The following is a 19,241-nucleotide window of genomic DNA, read 5'->3' as shown; positions in this document are numbered from 1 at the left end:
CACTTTAACAGAGAAACTATGGAAACAGAAACGCTACAATATATCTGAGTGACATGAATAGGATGTTTCTATTTCCATGAAGGTAGGTCAAGGGATTTGCCAGATTGTTGTGTTAATACATTTCATTAATTGTGACCACTAAAGCCTGATGGCCATGGTCAGTCAGAGACAGTAAAGATCCTCTAAATGATAAAAAAAAGCCAGCGATTGATTCCTATGAAAGTGAATATGTAATAAAATATCCAACTTAATTAATTAGACAATATAAGATAAAGGTAACTAAAAACTATTTTATTCTGAAGCCGGTGTCTTCCGAATCCAGTCAAATTTGGTCCTGGCTCGGTGGTATCTTGGTAGTTACTTATTCCCTTACAGTAATCATACACTTTAGATAAACGTAATCTGAACTCTTCAGGTGCTACGAGGGGGTGCCCCGATTCTTTCCGCAATAGGCTTGCTTCCTACTAAAGACCCATGCACACACAGATGAGCTCCATGTACACTTGTATGGTGGTAGTCGGGAGGCATAACTGCAAGGCCACATTTAGGGTCAGGGTTATTTTGCTACTGCTGCCTTTACCTTCTTTGTGTGTTTGATTTTCTGAGGGCTTAGTTTCTCTAAATCTTCCTGGATTTCTTTTACCTATTAAATATACAAATAAAAGATAGTCAACAATATAAATGCAGTATCCTAAGAGAAAAAGAGGTTTCCATGGCATTCACCATCCAGAATAAAAGGAAGTCATTATTTTCATGGCACATATACACCGTTTTAGAGAACAGAGCCATCGGCCTTCAGCTGTTTCACACCGTAAGGCTTTGAGAACGTGTTGTGTACTATGTAAAACTGCCTTAGGTCAACTGCTGTGAGTTTATTCCCTCGACCTGTATTTACACTCCATGCGAATAATGATGAACTTTTATACTGCATGGAGAGAACAATGGAAACATCTTTTCCTGTATGGAAATGATCTAGATTTTACATGTCGCTGGGCACTGCTGTGGATTTGCTGCTCTCCACTTAGTAACTGATCATTGAACCAAGAAGCGTCCCGTTTCCTTGTGAATATAAATGTATTATCTACTGTTTCCTCACAATAAATAAATCAAAAACGAATAAATTAAAGGCGTTTTACAACTGTAGACATTTATTCCCCTTCCCATAAAAAGTAAATGGAGCCACATGCCAGCACTGAGAACCCCAGCAACCAGACACATACCCTGCGGATAGAGGATAAATGTCTAGAGTTCGGACAACCCCTTTAAGAAACAAACAATCTTCCTTAAATAACTAAGTTTGCTTGAAGTGAATAAAATGGGGAAGCCAATGCCATCATTTGTTGTTATCACTTTGCAATAGTTTGCTATAGCAAAACAGAAAAACCTCAAGTTGTCCATCAGTAAAAGTTGGCTTATGGCAACATTTTGGGTAGAAACTATATACACATTTTGTTTTTTGATAGTAGTACAGTTACAGACAAATGCAGCCAGAATTCACTGTATTCAAACAAATGCTCATTCTATCGTGTGTATGTAAGGGCTCGTTCACACGGAGTAAACGCGGCACGCAATGTGGTACGTTTATGGGACGTGTACACCGCGTTTTTTTACAGTGTGCGCATACGCCGCGTTAACGCCGCGTACACGCGGCGTATGCGCGCACCGTAAAAAAACACGGCGTACACGTCCCGTAAACGCGCCACATTGCGTGGCGCGTTTACTCCGTGTGAACGAGCCCTAAGGGTGTAAGGGTTGTTACCTGCTGCTGCAAGACATATAGCATCCTGGCTGATCGAGCCGCTCGCTCCTGCTGGCGTATGCGGCCTCGGACTTCTTCTAATGGATCTAACAAATCTCCACGGTGATCTGAAAGAAGGGTCAGGGAAAACATGTGAATATGCATTCAGCTACTACTCAGAATCAAACAGGAAATATTACATGAAATATGATGAACACGTTTCTTTACATTTTATTTATAGATTGAAGATACATCAATAAATCTTTATGCATAGATCTATATAGTCATAAGGAACGGCATGTTATATATAAACTTATGAAGAGAGCAGCGGTCACCATTCACATTCCAGATGCTTTAGTGACACAACATCAGCAATGCCACATATCTGCCCAAAAGTAGTTTTCTGGGCCTTAGCATGAGCCTTCAATATCATATAGTTTGTGAAATATCTCAGTTTTCAAGTGTTCAACTTCAATAGCCCCTAGTGAGCTTATTAAAGGGGCCATGGCGATGCAGTCATCTTCACTTTGTCTTCATTGCCATTATCAGAAACCGAACCCTTACTTTAGTAGTGGTGGTATACAGTTATTCAGGTCATTGCTTCTCCGTTCCATTCTAATTAATACCAAACACATCCACTACTAAATGTAAGGAGCTGGACCTGGTAAACATTGAAGGTAAAACTCAGAGCTCACTAATATGCCACAGCTTCTGAAATATCTTCCCCCGTGATTCTTTAATAAATTGCCAATATGGCGTTACTATTCCTGGTCAGTAAGTCTACCACTGTCAGCACTCACTGGACAGTATGGAAGTCTGTAACACACAGTTAGCAGTTAACTCATACATTATAACAGAGGATGTAGAAAAGATACTCAATACTTGTTATATATAAGGAAGTACAATGATTCATTAAAACAAATATGTCAGGAGAGGTGATAGGGGCTGTTTTTGTCTCCAGGTACAGCACTACTCCTGTGTATATCTTGTGCCAAGTATTGCAGCTCAGACATCTTCACTTACATAGGGCTATGCACTGTTCCCAGTGTTATAAAAAGCAGGAAAATATATTCTTAGCTCAGACAAGTCATCTCTCAATACTAAAAAATCTGTCTATACATGATATACACTCACCGGCCACTTTATTAGGTACACCATGCTAGTAACGGGTTGGACCCCCTTTTGCCTTCAGAACTGCCTCAATTCTTCGTGGCATAGATTCAACAAGGTGCTGGAAGCATTCCTCAGAGATTTTGGTCCATATTGACATGATGGCATCACACAGTTGCCGCAGATTTGTCGGCTGCACATCCATGATGCGAATCTCCCGTTCCACCACATCCCAAAGATGCTCTATTGGATTGAGATCTGGTGACTGTGGAGGCCATTGGAGTACAGTGAACTCATTGTCATGTTCAAGAAACCAGTCTGAGATGATTCCAGCTTTATGACATGGCGCATTATCCTGCTGAAAGTAGCCATCAGATGTTGGGTACATTGTGGTCATAAAGGGATGGACATGGTCAGCAACAATACTCAGGTAGGCTTTGGCGTTGCAACGATGCTCAATTGGTACCAAGGGGCCCAAAGAGTGCCAAGAAAATATTCCCCACACCATGACACCACCACCACCAGCCTGAACCATTGATACAAGGCAGGATGGATCCATGCTTTCATGTTGTTGACGCCAAATTCTGACCCTACCATCCGAATGTTGCAGAAGAAATTGAGACTCATCAGACCAGGCAACGTTTTTCCAATCTTCAATTGTCCAATTTCGATGAGTTTGTGCAAATTGTAGCCTCAGTTTCCTGTTCTTAGCTGAAAGGAGTGGCACCCGGTGTGGTCTTCTGCTGCTGTAGCCCATCTGCCTCAAAGTTCGACGTACTGTGCGTTCAGAGATGCTCTTCTGGCTACCTTGGTTGTAACGGGTGGCTATTTGAGTCACTGTTGCCTTTCTATCAGCTCGAACCAGTCTGGCCATTCTCCTCTGACCTCTGGCATCAACAACACATTTCCGCCCACAGAACTGCCGCTCACTGGATGTTTTTTGATTTTTCGGACCATTCTCTGTAAACCCTAGAGATGGTTGTGCGTGAAAATCCCAGTAGATCAGCAGTTTCTGAAATACTCAGACCAGCCCTTCTGGCACCAACAACCATGCCACGTTCAAAGGCACTCAAATCACCTTTCTTCCCCATACTGATGCTCGGTTTGAACTGCAGGAGATTGTCTTGACCATGTCTACATGCCTAAATGCACTGAGTTGCCGCCATGTGATTGGCTGATTAGAAATTAAGTGTTAACGAGCAGTTGGACAGGTGTACCTAATAAAGTGGCCGGTGAGTGTATGTATAGTCAATATACCTTTTGCCTTCTTCTTACATGAGCTGCCATTCTGGACTGATGCAGAGCGCTGGATGAAAGTCTAAAGGCATGCTTCCCAAACTACACTGCTGTTGGTCAGTCATAGGAGAAGGAAGGCTGAGGTCAATTTGAAAGACATCCAGGAGACCAGAACAGAAGAACTGAGGCAGCATGGGAGTAATGGAGGGTACCAGGGTATGTGGCCTCTACATGGGTCACATATAGTCAGATTTTATACTTATGGACCAACTCTTGATACACAGAGAAAATGTTCGGGCAAGGTATTTAAGGTATTGCTGTATGAGACATAGTTATGTAAAACATAGAAGCCTTCTAAAATCCAGCAAAAACAACTAATTTCTTACCTTTCTTAGCAAGTTCTTCAATTTTCTTCATGTAAGTGTGCAGTTCTTTCTGTAGACGCCTCACCTCATGCTCATTGGGGTCCATTGCTTTTTTAGGACTGGCTCCAGGACCAGGATCCCTTGTAGGTGGTGAATCTGAGACACCCATGACTATCCTGCTCCGATCTGGGGTATAAACATATACTGTGGCCCCAGATCTGGTCACTTCATGTTTTATTGAATTGCTGACCTTGTACTCTTTGCTTGGCAGCTTCTTTTGAATCTTGTCAGGACTGTCTGCCGCACCCCTTGCTTTTGGATGTGGTTGGCCATTCGGTTCTATCTTCTCTCTTAAATGCTTCCGTTTCACATCACGCTTGGCAAGTTGGACAGCAAGGTTCAGCCGCTCCTCAGAGACAATACTGAATGACACAGATGAACAGGAATTCTGGAGCGAATCTTCAGCTGTTAAATTGTCTGTAGACTTATTCTGAGGTGTTGAAATCTTCTCTATTATGATAGGAGAGGGGTTCGCATACTGTGCAGCTAAATTAGTTGGGTGTGTTATGACATCCATGTTAAATCGAAGCTGTAAGAAAAAAAAAAAAAAAAACTATATTTTGTCCCATAGAATTGTCCTCTTCTAGTCAAGCATTCAATTCAGCATTTCCTGGGAAAGCCAGAGGACAGCTAAAAGGGCTACCATTAGAGAAATTCACAAGTGGAGTATTTTTCTGTGTCAGACTTGGCCACAGTGAATCATCAGCAAAAATCTTCATGTGTTGCATTTGGATGTCAATGAAGGTTTGAGTAACGTATATAGCGTTTAACCCTTCAACTGAGCACATGGACCTCCTTCCTAACATGTAACAACTATGACAGGTCTTTTTTCCAGGATGATATTGATGGCAGAGATGTAGGATCAGATGAATGAGTGAGTGAGTGCGTAGGGGGCCACTTAGCAGTGAGTGCCACAGCATCTACAATGAATTCCAGGCTCAATGCAATATACTGGGGCAATGTATTGGCACACCATTGCGGCATCCCACTCCTGAATAGGCCTGGATGAATGGGCCTAACCAGGAGGGAGTCTCGAGCGCAGACCCTGCGGCAAGATAGAGCAAGACGCTTCTTTATTCTGCATCCTGCTGCGATCTCTGCCTCTCTTTGGGAGGCAGATTTTGGAGGAATCTGCTCTGGATTCAGAGATGGAATCCATCCCCAAATCCGCAGCAAATTCCTCCATGGGAACTGACCCTTACAGAGATGGGTATCCAGTAGGGTCACTGTGCAGGCAAAACATACAGGTATCCCCGTGCTAAAACAATGCTGCAGCCACTTAATACTCAGGGTCGGGGGTCCCAGTGGTCAGGACTCCACCGATCATGAAGTGATGGCATAGGTGAGCAATACTTTATCAGATAGGGATATACCTTTACACAGGATACACAGCAAATCACAACTCACCTGTGTCCCCTTTTTACGATTCCCCGGAGGATCAAACGATCCACCTGTCAGCCGCTCCAGATCCATGACTAAAGACGGTCTATAGTGCCGAGTCTATGAGAGCCGGCTTGTCATCAGTCCAGGTTGTCAGCCGCTTCCCCACACCCTCACTGGCCCTGGAATCAATAAGGCGGCTCCACTACGGACACACATGGTCCTTCTCCATGTCTCCTCTTCTTATACATTGTCAACCTCTACGTTCTCCCACTATAGAGCAGTTGAAACAAGCGCCATGACAACTGCTTACCAACTACGGGTACCCACCCGGCCCAAACTTGACAGCAAATCAGTTACGCGGCGGGAATACATGAACGTGCGCGGTAGTTAATAATAAAGTTTATTCATTTTGAATCATTTGATGGAAAAAAATGTAACGTCTCCACATTTGAACTGACCACGAAGACTGTATCGTCACTTCAATAGTTATTTCATTTCTATAACGCTGCATTTTGTTTGCCATCAGAACATCTTGCCAGTAAATACCTGAATAAAGATGGCCGCCAAGGCTTCATTACCGTACCTAGTCATAGGAAGCTTTGTTTATGGTTGTAAAATGTACCTCCATGAAAGCTATAAAGACTGTGACGTTTACAATATGGGCTTTATTGAAATAAAAGGCGTATTGTGTAGAATGTGTTGCCCTTACTTACTTCACTAAAGATGGCCGCCAACACCTCACTGTCATGTTTATACGTACTAGAGGCAGCCGACCCCTCCTAAGTTCATTCAGTGTTGCTGACTCTAGTCTGGCAGCTGCTATGGCGAGCTACACAGAAGTGAAGGTGCAAGGCTATGAGGCGTATATACAGGAAGTGGAGAAGCACAAGGGGAAGATGGTCTTCGCTTTGTTCTGTGGGGATAAGACTAAGGAGGGGGTGAGCTGGTGCCCGGACTGTGTGACAGGTACTGCCATGGTCGCCCTCATTACTACAACTGGCCATAGACCCTAAGCAAAGTCTACTGACACATGAATGGCTGCTGCTCCAGCTGACACTGACCCAGCATAGACCATTTTGGAGCAAGCCTTATCTTTCACTATTTCTTCTTTAGATTTCAGGAGCCATAACTTTTTTTATATTATTTTTCTGTTGGCATATCTGTGTAAGGGCTTCTTCATTGCGGGATGAGATGTATTTTTTAATCAGCGCATCATTGTTAGTGTTCAGGCATCTGGGAGGATTGATGCTTTCATTGGTGTCTTTTGGGGGCTTTCTGATTACTTTTCATGAGTTTATCAGTGGATGGATGAACACAAACGATTTTGGCATTATTTATACAGTTAAAAGTAATATAATTAGTTTGTAGTTCAGGCTAAGGTTGTGATACCATATATGTGTAATTTATTTTATTTTTGTGAACATGATCCTGTGGCCATTGCATCTGCAGTGTTTCTGAACCTATTCAGTCATGTCCATGTTCGCGAAGATACCTTAAGGAGGAGTAACTCCAGCAGGTAATGGGCCCTTACTTACCTATCTTCACTCCTGCTCATGGCCACTGGCATTTCCCATTCTGCGGAGGTGGCTGTGAGCAGGAGCTGGGATCGGTAAAGTAAGGCCATGGGCCCACGAACTTCTATCATTGTATTTGGGGGGGGGAGGTCTTCTCAAACACCCCACACACACCTTCCCCCCAGTCTAATGATCGAAAGACTAGGAGAGGTGAGGAAACATAAAAAGCACTGTTAGGGTGCATTCACACTACGGAACGCCAGCGTGTATCACGGCCGCTCCCCATAGAAATGAATGGACTGCTTTTTTCCATTCATTTCTATGGGGAGCGCTCGCATGCCGGCTCCCATAGAAATTAATGGGAAGTGTCCGGCAGCCCTGCTGTAACGCCGGCGTGTACGGCCGTGACACACGCTGGCGTTCCGTAGTGTGAATGCACCCTTACTTACCTTTCCTGCGCTACAGGCCTACTTGGTGACGTCCCAGACGTCACTTGGGCCAGGCTTGAATCCTTGCGCATCGCGACGCAAACCTGGCTCACGTGAAATCCCATCCATCATTGAAGATGGCTGACATCAGCAGGGAGTGTGCTGTAGTACAGAGATGGTAAGTAAGGCCAGTTCACACGGAGTAAAATGGCGTGTATTTTGAAGTGTAATTTTACACGTGTACTGACTTCATGTAAAAAAATACACGTGTAAAATGTCATTGAAGTCAATGGGAGTCTTATTTTACATGTGTAAAATTACACTCCAAAATACACACCATTTAACTCCGTGTGAACTGGCCCTAACAGTTTTTTTTTTTATGTTTGTACCCTCCCCTGGGTCTCAGATCATTATACTCTGGGGTCCACAATGGGACATAATACTGTGTGCAGGGGCCACTATGGGGTATAATAATGTGTGCAGGAATTTGTGAAGGGGGGGGGGGTCGGTCAGTCAGGGTCTTAGGGGGGGGCAGTCGGTTGGGGGGGGGCAAAAGCTGCCGTCGTTTTCGTAGATATAATTGACAAGCTGTGATTTACAAATCTGGAACGGCTTTGCAAATCGCAGCGTGTCCGCACTGCGTTTTTTTTTCCTGCAAATTGGGCATGGGATTCGCATGAATCCCATCCCCTTTGCTTGCACTGTAAAACGCCGCAATTTTTCCCGCAGCGTCTCCGCTGCGGGCAAATCGCAGAGTTTACGCCCAGTGGGGCCCCAGCCTAATGATGCAAATACTCTCAGTAAATCAAAAGTTGTCTGAAAGTTTAGTTACGCTTTCAGACTTCCCTTCAAATGATTTTCTTTATTTTATATTTTTTTTAATTCTATTGGAGGGGCCTTTACTTTTTTTCTCTTCTACCGATTGCAACATTTATTCGTTACCAAAATGTAGAAGTAACTCTTCTACTAAGTCCAAGGGTATTGAGTAATCTTTTGCTCTTGAAGAATGTGTCAAAGGTCCCAGTGATTACCCGAGCATTGAGATTAATCATTTCTGGAATGTTTTTGCAGAATATATTTTTACTATTATAATATTTATTTTTTTTGTATCAGTAAAATGTTGGAACGCTTGAGTGTACTATGTTCCCAGTGTAGTAAATTCCTATGAATAGCAGTAAAAAAGGAGTGGATAATGCCTAGCAGCACCACAGTTGCAGCAAGCAGAAAACACATGGGCATTGGTGTTAAGTCTCAAATAAGCAGTTTACGATTTGTTAACGCCACTTCCAACCATAAAGGTCACAAGTGCCATTTTTACGCAGCCCTGGCTAGGTTTCATAAAGTGGACCAGGGGCAGCACCAGATTTATGCCAGTTTTTGGGGGTAAGTGAAGGCAAAAATCTTAACCGTGGTGCACAGATCCCAGAGACGGTACACCAAGTACATGACAAGGGATTTGCCTCACCATAATTTAAAGGGGTTGCCCAGGAATTACAGGTTTCTGCTAGAGGCTGGGGAAGGTGATAAATATAATGTTAAAAAACATACTCACTTGTCCCTGGTATTCCAGTGTGCTCCACCACGGTCCAGCATTGCACGTGACCACAGAGGCCAATTAACCGGTTAAAGAAAGGAGTGGGGATGTGACTGGCATACGTCACCTGTGATGTCCAATGCCCTTTCATTGGGCCCCTGATTGACCACAGCGGTCATGTGCGGCCAGGACTTCTCCCGGTACAAGCCCTGGGTCGTGGTTGGAATGGATTATGGTGGACCACTGTGACAGGTGAGTTAGGATTTTTTTTATTTTATTTTTCACCTTCTCTGGTCTTCTTGCACAAATCAAATACCTGGACAACCCCTTAAAGTGTCACCTTCTCTAGCACAGGGGACGTCAAGACCAGCATAATTCAGATAGGACAAAATAATATGTATAAAGTATTCTCTAGCAAAATAGCGCTCAAACAATGACAGGCCTGCACACACTTTGGAGTCGGGGATTTCTCCACACCTTACAGGAGTAAACGGTTCCTTGCCACAGATGGAGTGGTAGAGGTAGTTATTCAGATTTTTTTTTTTAACAGGTTTAAAGAGTGGTAATCACTAGAATGAAGGTGCTGTAAGATCGGTCACAATCCAATGCCCCTTTGCACTTTCTTGGAATCGGTCGGGGGTGAAGGAAGTGAGGTTGATGGTAGCCAAGAGGACGTTATAACTTAATGTGGCCTGCAGGCCCTATGTTCTAGTGATCCAAGAGGTGGGATGTAGGAACTCCACTCCAAGGAAAAAAACAAGGATTCACTAGTAATATCATTTCATGACATCATTGGAGCTCTGTGCCATATTTATCAATGCCTAGACATAGGACTTTGGAGGAGTCCTCTGATAAGGGCTACGTTCACCGCTCCCTGTAATGTGGCAAGTTGGCAAATATATATATATATATATATATATATATATATATATATATGTGTGTGTGTGTGTGTGTGTGTATATATATGTTATATATTCAATTTTATTTTATAAACTGATATTTAGAAGAATTTCGAGCCCCAAAACCTGAGTAAGGGCCATTGTTTCCCCTAGGAGTTCAGCCATGAAAAGCATTGTTTAGTCTGTATGACCAGTTACTACATTAGCAGGTAGGACTGCCAGCTACAGGGAAAGGTTAAGCCTCTCTGTCACTATGTTCTGGTAAATAAGTTTACCACTTTTTGTTATATAATTTGTTTTCATGGTGTGCTTATCTACACATGCCTTACAATTATCTGCATCTTGTTTTCTAGCTGAGCCGGTTGTGCGTAAGGAACTGACACATCTTCCTGAAGGATCTGTATTTATATATTGCCAAGTTGGAGAGAGAGCTTAGTAAGTAACTTTTGTTCTGCTGCTTCCTACCATTTATAGATTTGTCCCCTATAGGTACCAGGGAAATATATATTTAATGGTGTGAGTGTGTGTGTGTGTATGTGTGTGTGTATATATATATATATATATATATATATATATACACACACACACACACATATATAATTTTTTTTTGATGTACCGTATATACTCGAGTATAAGCCAAATTTTTCAGCACAGTTTTTGTGATTAAAAGCCCCCTCGGCTTATACTCAAGTCAGCAAAATATTTATTTATTTTTTTTCCTTTAGGAGGGGGGGGGGTCTATGACCAGTCACAATATAAAAGAAAGTGCAAAAAAAAAAAATAAATAAATAAAAGTTCTAAATCCCTCCTTTCCCTAGAATACATACAAAAGTAGAAAATGACTGTCAAACACATACACTTTAGGTATTCCTGTGTCTGAAAGTGCCTGGTCTACTGAATATAGGGGATCTGCAGTGCTCCTGTTCCATCGGGAAGGGGTTAATAGATGCACTGCAGATACCCTATATTCAGCCAGGCTGAATTCCAAGTGGTGGAAAAAAAAACAGTCCTCAAGCTCAGGGAAAGGGCAGACAGACAACCAAAACACCCCCTCCCTTTCCCAGCACCCAACAACTACTGCACCCAAAAACTCCGACCATTTTAATTTTTGAAATTTTCCAGTAGCTGCTGCATTTCCTCCCCTCGGCTTATACTTGAGTCAATACGTTTTCCCAGTTTTTTGTGGTAAAATTAGGGGCCTCGTCTTATATTCAGGTCGGCTTATAGTCGAGTATGTACGGTAAATAGGAAGACAGTGCCTCAGTCATGCTGCCCACTAGGGGAAGCCCCCTTTAACACTCCCATCATGGGAGACAGATTTGGATATTTTTCCCATGATCCCTCACAGTGGAGCGCAAATGGCTTAACCCCTTCCCGCCAATGGCACTTTTTGACTTCCTGACCAAGCTCGATTTTTCAAAACTGACATGTGTCACTTTATATGGCAATAACTTTGGAACGCTTTAACTTACCAAAGTGATTTTAAGATTGTTTTTTCGTAACACATTGTACTTCATGTTAGTGGTAAATTTTGATTGATATGTTTTGTGTTTAATTATGAAAAAATTTGAAGTTTGGTGGAAATTTTGAAAAATATGCATTTTATAAAGTTTGAAATGATGTACATTACATACAGATAGTCAGACCGCCAAAATTATATCATAAATCTCATGTTCCAGATCTCTGCTTTATGTCGGCATCAAACTTTAGGCGCCCTTTTACCGTATTTTTCGGACTATAAGACGCACTGGACTATAAGACGCACCTAGGTTTTAGAGGAGGAAAATAGGGAAAAAAAATTTTGAAGCAAAAACTGGTAAAATATTTAATATATGGGAGTTGTAGTTTTGCAACAGCTGCAAGGCCACATTGACAGGTGACCCTGCAGCTGTACGGGGATGCATAGAGCGTTTTTTTTGCGGGGCCAGCTGTACTTTTTAGTTATACCATTTTGGGGGATATCTATTGCTTAGATCACCTTGTATTGAAAAAAAAACAGGAGGTGATTTAGAACTTTTATTTATTTCATATTTTTAAAGCTTTTTTTTTTTTTTTTTTTTTTTTTTACTATTTTATTCCCCTCCCGGGGCTTGAACCTGCGGTCACTTGATCGCAAGTCCCATAGACGGCAATACAAGTGTATTGCCGTCTATGGGCCATTCTGTCTATTAGTATTACGGCTGGTCATAGAGACCAGCCGCAATACTAATATAGCCGTGACAGGCCGGGGAGCCTCATTAGGCTCCCGGCTGTCACCCGAACAGGTCGGCTCCTGCGATATCGCCGCGCAGGAGCCGGCCTGCAACTTCACAGGTACGGGGCCGGTGGGGACCGGCCCCGGGGGAGAAGGGGCCACCGATACTGACCCGGCATCCGCTGTACTAGAGAGGCGGATGCCGGGGAGGGATAGACGCCGGGGCCTGAGACATCGCTATGATCCTCTGCCCTGCATGAAGCCAGGACAGGGGAGCGCAGCGATGTCTCAGGCCCCGACGTCTATCACTTGCCGGCTTCCGCCTCTCTATTACAGCGGATGCCGGGCGCCACCTTCAGACTATAAGACGCACCCTTCTTTTCCCCAAAAATTTTGGGGAAAAAAAGTGCGTCTTATAGTCCGAAAAATACGGTAATTTTTACGGACATTATAAGATTTACAAGTGAAACAACAATATTCAAAATTTTCAAGAAATTTCCAAAACCCATTTTTTAAAGGGCCTAATCCAGTTATGAAGGGGTTTTGAAAGACCCTTGTATTAAAGCCCCCCATAAATCACCCCATTTTCAAAACTGCACCCCTTAAATAAGCCAAAACAACATATACCTAGTAGTTTAACCCTATAAGTGCTTAACAGGAATTAATACAAAATGGAGGTGAAATTTTCAAATTTGAATTTATTTTACTAATATTTTCGTTTAGCCCTAGAATTTGCACATTCACAAGGGGTTAAAGGAGAAAACGCATCCCACAATTTGTTAGGCACGTTCTCCCGACTACTATAGTACCCCACTTGTGGGTGTATACTAATAAATGGACGCACAGTGAGACACAGAAGGGAAGGCACGCCAAAGAGCTTTTAGAGGGCAGATCTGGCTGCGATCAGTTTCAGGAGCCATGTCGCATTTACAAAGCCCTTGAGGTGTCAAAACAGTGGAAACCTCTAGAAAGTGACCCCATTTTGAAAACCGCACCCCTCAAAGAATTTATCAAGTGATGTAGTGAGCATTAGTAACCCCGAAGTGAATGTGTAAGCTGTGCGGAATAAATTGGGTACACCAAATCCTATTTTATTTTCCCACTAGCTCCTATGACACGGACAGGGAAGAGGAGCATTCTGGGGGATCAGCGCTGGTGTATTATCTGTCATAAGCTCTAAATATGGGGTGTCCCCTGAAAACGCTCGCACCGCTTACACATTTCCTTCTAGTCGCAGCCACTTATGTCCTAATGATTTGGCGACTTTTAGGGTTTTTGTCTTCACATTGTACAAGCTAGATTTTTATTTTTATTTTCTGGCAATGTGGCCATATGAGGGCTTGTTGTTTGCGGTATTAGATGAGCTTCTCAATGCCACCATTTTGGGGCCTGTAACTTATTGACTACATTTTATTAACTCTTTCTGGGTGGGATGTAAAAGGAAACATCAATTCTGGCATTGCTTTTTAGCATTTATTTTTTTTCCCGCGCAGTGTACAGCATAAGTAACGTGTTACCTTTATTCTGCGGGTCGGTACGGTTACGGCGATACCTCATTTATATTATTTTTTAATGCTTTGCTATTTGTGCAGAATAAAATTCAATTTAGGGAAAAAAATCATTATTTTTGCATCGCCATCTTCTGAAAGACATAACATTTTTATTTTTCGCTAGACAGAGCTGGTTGAGGGCTTATTTTTTGCGGGAACACCTCTTCTTTTTATTGGTACCATTTTGGTTTTTATCTGACCATTTGATTACTTTTTATTGAGCATTTTGTAAGGGAAAGGTGGTGAATAATCATTATTTTGTGCGGTTTTCTACGTTTTTTTTTTTACGCCGTTCGGGTTAAATAATGTTTTAATTTTATTGTTCAGGTTATTACGGACGCGGTGATACCAAATATGCAATGTTTTTTTCTATTTTTCTTTATTTTACATAATAAAACATTTTATATGGGGAAAATGGGATTTTTGGGGCTTTATTTATTTATAATTTATTTTAAATTTATTTAAACTTTTTTATTTTTACTTTTTTCTAACTTTTTTTTTCTGTCCCCATGGGGGATTGAAGCAGTGATCGGCTGATCATCGCTTCACTACATATACACTGCAATACACGTGTTACACGTGTATTGCATTGTATAGGAAGCTGTCAGCCTGTGTGGATGCACAGGCTGACAGCTTCATTTACGGCAGGATCAGCCAGGTGCGAGGACGGGGTAAGTGAAGGGGCAGACCCGGGTTCACTGATCAGACCCCGGGCTGCCCCCTACGAACACCGGCACCCCCCGAAACCGGTGCGGGGGGTGCCGATCGGCACCATATGACACTGTAACCCCCGGAGGTGTCGGTGGTCATGTTGACCGCCGGCATATCCGGGGTTAACACCCACGATCGAACCCGGTTCCGACCGCGGGTGTTACAGGGCATTGTCAGCCGTGTATTACGGCTGACACCCGCTGTGCATGGTGCACACACAGTTTCTGTGTGCACACCATGCATCCGCAGTAATAGTACGGCGGTTTGCGGGAAGCCCTTCCCTGCAGCGCCGTACTATTACAGCGAATGTCGGGAAGGGATTAATAAGACTCCACACACCTATATGGTGGTCTCTCCCTAAGGAGTGACAATATCCCCTTAACCTATATATTTTGAGTCATATCCATGTTTTGCTTTATTTGAATTTCTCAGAGACAGCATTGACTGTAACCAATGCAGGTCTGCACTATGGCCCCACTGTATTCTACTTTCCTGAAATGAATATCACCAGTCTTGACTGCTGTAGCCTGTGTTAGGCTGCAGGGGTCACCTAACGCATATAGCCCAAGGACCTGTATACAGATGAACAGAGATGGCGCCACTGGAATAAGAAGCCCTAGGAGAGGTGAGTACTGGTTTGTAATGTTTCTGTTTACCCCACAAGCAGTAGTGTTAAATAAATAAATAATAATAATTAAAAAAAATGAAAAGGACAACCCCTTTAAGTCACTTTTCCACAGTATCGTACAGGCTCAACTCAGTCTGAGTACTATGTAGTTTAACTTCTGCAGCAAGAACCCACTTCATGTAGCTGGTTGGCCATCACTGTAAATTACTAACAAGTGAGTTTTGTATATACACATAACCGTCTAGCACTGCTTTGTCTCACTTGGTACCTAGCTTAAAGAGGACCTTTCATCTAATCGGGCACATGCAGTTTTATATACTGCTGGAAAGCTGACAGTGTGCTGAATTCAGCGCACTATCGGCTTTCCCGATCTGTGCCCGGTGTAAAGCGCTATCGGTCCCGGGACCGTAGCGCTTTAGTGTCAGAAGGGCGTTTCTGACAGTTAGCCAGGGACGCCCTTCTGCCCAGCAGCGCCTATCGCGCTGTGCTCTAAGACCGGGGAGGAACGCCCCCTCCCTCTGCTCACACAGCTTGTCCATAGACGAGTGTTATCAGGAGCGGGAGTGGGGAGTTCCTCCCCGCTCCACAGTACAGCGCGATAGGCGCTGCTAGGCAGAAGGGCGTCCCTGGCTAAGTGTCAGAAACGCCCTTCTGACACTAAAGCGCTACGGTCCCGGGACCGATAGCGCTTTACACCGGGCACAGATCGGGAAATTCAGCACACTGTCAGCTTTCCAGCAGTATATAAAACTGCCTGTGTCCGATCTGATGAAAGGTCCTCTTTAAAGCTGACACTTAAAGGGGTTGTCCAGGCAAAAATGGACAACCCTTTTAACTTTTAAATCAGCTGTGTCATTAAAAAAAAAAATTCATACTCACCTTCTGCTGCAGTGGCTTTTCCCAGGTCTCTTCCAGAGTTCCACTGATTGGCCTCAGCGGTCACATGACCACTGAGGCCAATCAGCGAAGAGCTTGCTACGTCACTATCTATGATATCACAGGTCCTTTTCTTGAGGCCTGCTGTCGCCAATGATTAGCCTCAGTGGTCACGTGACCTCTGATACCTATTAGCAGTTTCAGCAGAAGTCTGGAAGTGACCTGAGAGAAGCCACCAGGGAAGAAGAACCAGGATGTGCGGGAGGAGCATCGGGGAGTGTGTTTTTTTTGTTTTTTGTTTTTTTTTCAATGCCCCAGGCTGATTAAAAAGTTAAAAGGGTTGTCCATTTTTGCCTTGGCAACCCCTTTAAAGACTAGCCAGTGCCAGGTACTTTTTGGTACTTTTTCGCAGTGGAAAAACTAAAACGGTAATTGAGATTTTCAGTCTATGCCTGGGTCACTGCTCTTATCTGTATACTTACTGTTGTGATGCCACAAATGAATGCACCATTTAATATTTGAAAAAAAAAAAGCAAAGAAAGTTATTAGGGAAAACTGTACAACTGAAAGGACATTGAGTACCCTGCCTACACCGCCTTTAGCCTGAATACAAGATGAGATGTGGTTAGGTAGGGAGGCCTAGAGGTTCCATATGTTATCCACAACCATCCTGTTTCTTCCGTGCTGGTGTGAGGAGTACAGTGGAAGGAGTATAAAGTATTTTTACTTTACTTTTTTTTTTTTTTTTTTTTTTATTTAAATTTTAAAATTGCTGGCACAGATGTTTTTACAACAGAGCCTTTTGGGACACTAAACCCTCGGTCCATATATTTATTAAAATAAAATAAAACCCACTGTATCACCAGAAAAATACGCAAAAATTAAAGAAATAAGCAAATTTTCTAAAAACCCAAAAATGCGTTTAGCCATGAACTGGGGAAATGGCCGTGTCTTAGACTGTTTAACATAAAGGTAACTGCAGGTTCATCTTTACAGTCTGCTCATATATTGCACATTTTTTTTGCAGCTGGAAAGACCCAAACAATGAATTTAAGAAAAACTTAAAGCTGAAGGGCGTCCCTACACTTCTCAGGGTTGGTTCGGTAAGTCTTGTCTGTACGTAGCCTTCACATGATAACTGCTGTAACAGTATTTCTATGTCATATTGAGGCCACCATTTTGTAACTGGACACTGAGCGGTCAGACTTATTTTGACACATTTCATTTATTACAAGGGTTATATAGTGACCCAAAACATAAATGGTAAAAAATAACAGATGTATTACCTTGCCAAGCACTGTATGTTCTATTCCGATGCTTTCCAAGCCCCCTCCCATCTGCATCTGTCTATATCCTGGCCTTTTACATAAAATGAGGCCCGCCCCTATTGCACCATCTGCCTCGTTTTCATACAGCTAAAAAAGTTATTTTTCTCCAAATGTATGAAACTTTACATAAAGTACAAGGTATGTTAAATCTCACTATAATGTGCTCTCTATAGCAGTGCTGTCAGTTTAATATGCTGGGAGGAGGTGGTAATCCACATTTAAACTAAGGGTCAGTTCACACGTGAAAACCGCCTAGCTTATTTGTGCAAGGTTAAAAACCGCGGCGAGTTTTTTCAATGCGGTTTTTTGCATCCCGTGCGGTTTTTGACGCGGTTTTTCAAAAAAATGAGGCGCGTTTTTACTAGCAGTTTTTTCCTATTAAAAAAATATGTCCTATGAAAACCGCGCGGTTTTGTGTGCAAAAAAACGCGCGTTTTTTTACCGCGCGGTTTTCGCCTCCCATTCACTTCTATGCATTTCTTCAGGCGTTTTCCGCCTGAAGAAAGGTCATGTCGCTTCTTTTTTCCACTAGCGGCGATAAACCGCTAGGAGGGAAAAAAAAGCCAGCGGTCTACATAGACCACCATTGTAAAGGGGCGGTTTTTGAAGCGAAATCCGCTGTCAAAATCCGCCCCTTTGCCCATGTGTGAACTAGCCCTAAGTCTGCCAGGTCCAACATGACACCCAAACCAGCAGTGGTGCCATTTAGAGGCCTTTAATAGGAGCAGAAACATATATTTGTGACCACAAACTGATGAAGATAAGATAATCCTTTAATAGTCCCACATTGGGGAAATTTCAGCAATGCAAGGATAAACCTCTTTTATGGCTATGCCACTCAGCCAAGTACACAAGGCTAGACCTGATTTTCTGTGACTTAGAGCTACCTACCATTCTTATCATTGGTGGAGGTCTCAGGACTCCCAACAATCTAGAAATACCTGTCCAATGGATATCTGATAAAGGGGTATTCTGGTTAGAAGTGAGTGAGTGAATAAAAAGTTTTATGCGTTTTCTTCTCAGGCACATCATCTGACAGAAGGGGAGTGCCTCAAGTCTGATCTGATCCGGATGCTGTTCTGTGATGACTAAACAGCCTGGGACTTTGCCATTTGTATTCACTCCCTCTGTACATGGAGGATCAGTGATGTAAGGAGGGCGACATCAAAATTAATTGTGGTTCACATCAAAGATACATAATTGCATTCTCACTACATTCCGAAATCTGTCTGCTCAAGGGTTGTAGGTCTGCAGAGACTTCATCAAATGCAATAAAACAACATTTCTAGTAATGGCTGCCTGTTTTGTTTTGTTTTTTGTTTTGTTTTTTGTAATGACTTGTGCACGTTTATTGTGCACTATTTTATCTGTCTGTGCTTTGGCTCTATCATTTATACAAAGAGTGGGAATATTACTTGCATGTTTCAGATGTAAGTGGGAGTATTCTGGCAATGAAATGTTCTTACAAGACAAGCCAAACAGCAGCAATTTTTCAGATATTACCTTCCAGGCGCCTGGGATTTATCCAGCTGGAGGGGGATAATTTTATGAACCTCGATAGTTGTCCCATTAAAGTACTAGTTCACTGGCCATACAGAAAGGTCACATTCTAGACCAGTAACCATAAGACATATGCACAGGGCAAATACTTCTGTTAAAAGGGTTTTCTGGGCTAAGTATTAATGAC

General features: G+C 42.8%; 2 protein-coding genes across 2 annotated transcripts in view; one reads left to right on the top strand and one right to left on the bottom strand.

The window, feature by feature from the left end:
- Nucleotides 1-6,189, bottom strand: part of KIAA0753 (KIAA0753 ortholog) — a 44,004-nt gene extending 37,815 nt beyond the window's left edge. The window contains exons 1-4 of the mRNA XM_075263077.1: nucleotides 5,917-6,189; nucleotides 4,471-5,038; nucleotides 1,760-1,866; nucleotides 581-643 (exon numbers count right to left, since the gene is read on the bottom strand). Coding sequence (XP_075119178.1) covers nucleotides 581-643; nucleotides 1,760-1,866; nucleotides 4,471-5,038; nucleotides 5,917-5,982 — 804 coding nt within the window. The 5' untranslated portion in view covers nucleotides 5,983-6,189. The remainder of the gene's footprint in view (nucleotides 1-580; nucleotides 644-1,759; nucleotides 1,867-4,470; nucleotides 5,039-5,916) is intronic.
- Nucleotides 6,190-6,636: 447 nt separating this feature from the next.
- Nucleotides 6,637-18,835, top strand: TXNDC17 (thioredoxin domain containing 17). Its single transcript, XM_075262640.1, has 4 exons — nucleotides 6,637-6,858; nucleotides 10,621-10,702; nucleotides 17,254-17,329; nucleotides 18,578-18,835. The coding sequence occupies exons 1-4, from the start codon at nucleotides 6,639-6,641 to the stop codon at nucleotides 18,644-18,646; spliced, it is 447 nt and encodes a 148-aa protein (XP_075118741.1). The 5' UTR covers nucleotides 6,637-6,638; the 3' UTR covers nucleotides 18,647-18,835.
- The last annotated feature ends 406 nt before the right edge of the window (nucleotides 18,836-19,241 follow it).

This window comes from Leptodactylus fuscus, chromosome 2 (assembly GCF_031893055.1).
Source record: "Leptodactylus fuscus isolate aLepFus1 chromosome 2, aLepFus1.hap2, whole genome shotgun sequence".
NCBI lineage: Eukaryota > Metazoa > Chordata > Amphibia > Anura > Leptodactylidae > Leptodactylus > Leptodactylus fuscus.
This window is presented reverse-complemented; position numbering and strand designations above follow the sequence as displayed.

What these genes read in the sequence shown, in the direction of transcription:
- TXNDC17 (XM_075262640.1), top strand. Translation starts at nt 6,639, where the DNA reads ATGTTTATACGTACTAGAGGCAGCCGACCCCTCCTAAGTTCATTCAGT. An exon ending in GTGCCCGGACTGTGTGACAG is followed by an intron (nt 6,859 to 10,620) that starts GTACTGCCATGG and finishes CTTGTTTTCTAG; the next exon opens with CTGAGCCGGTTGTGCGTAAG. An exon ending in CACTTCTCAGGGTTGGTTCG is followed by an intron (nt 17,330 to 18,577) that starts GTAAGTCTTGTC and finishes TTTTCTTCTCAG; the next exon opens with GCACATCATCTGACAGAAGG.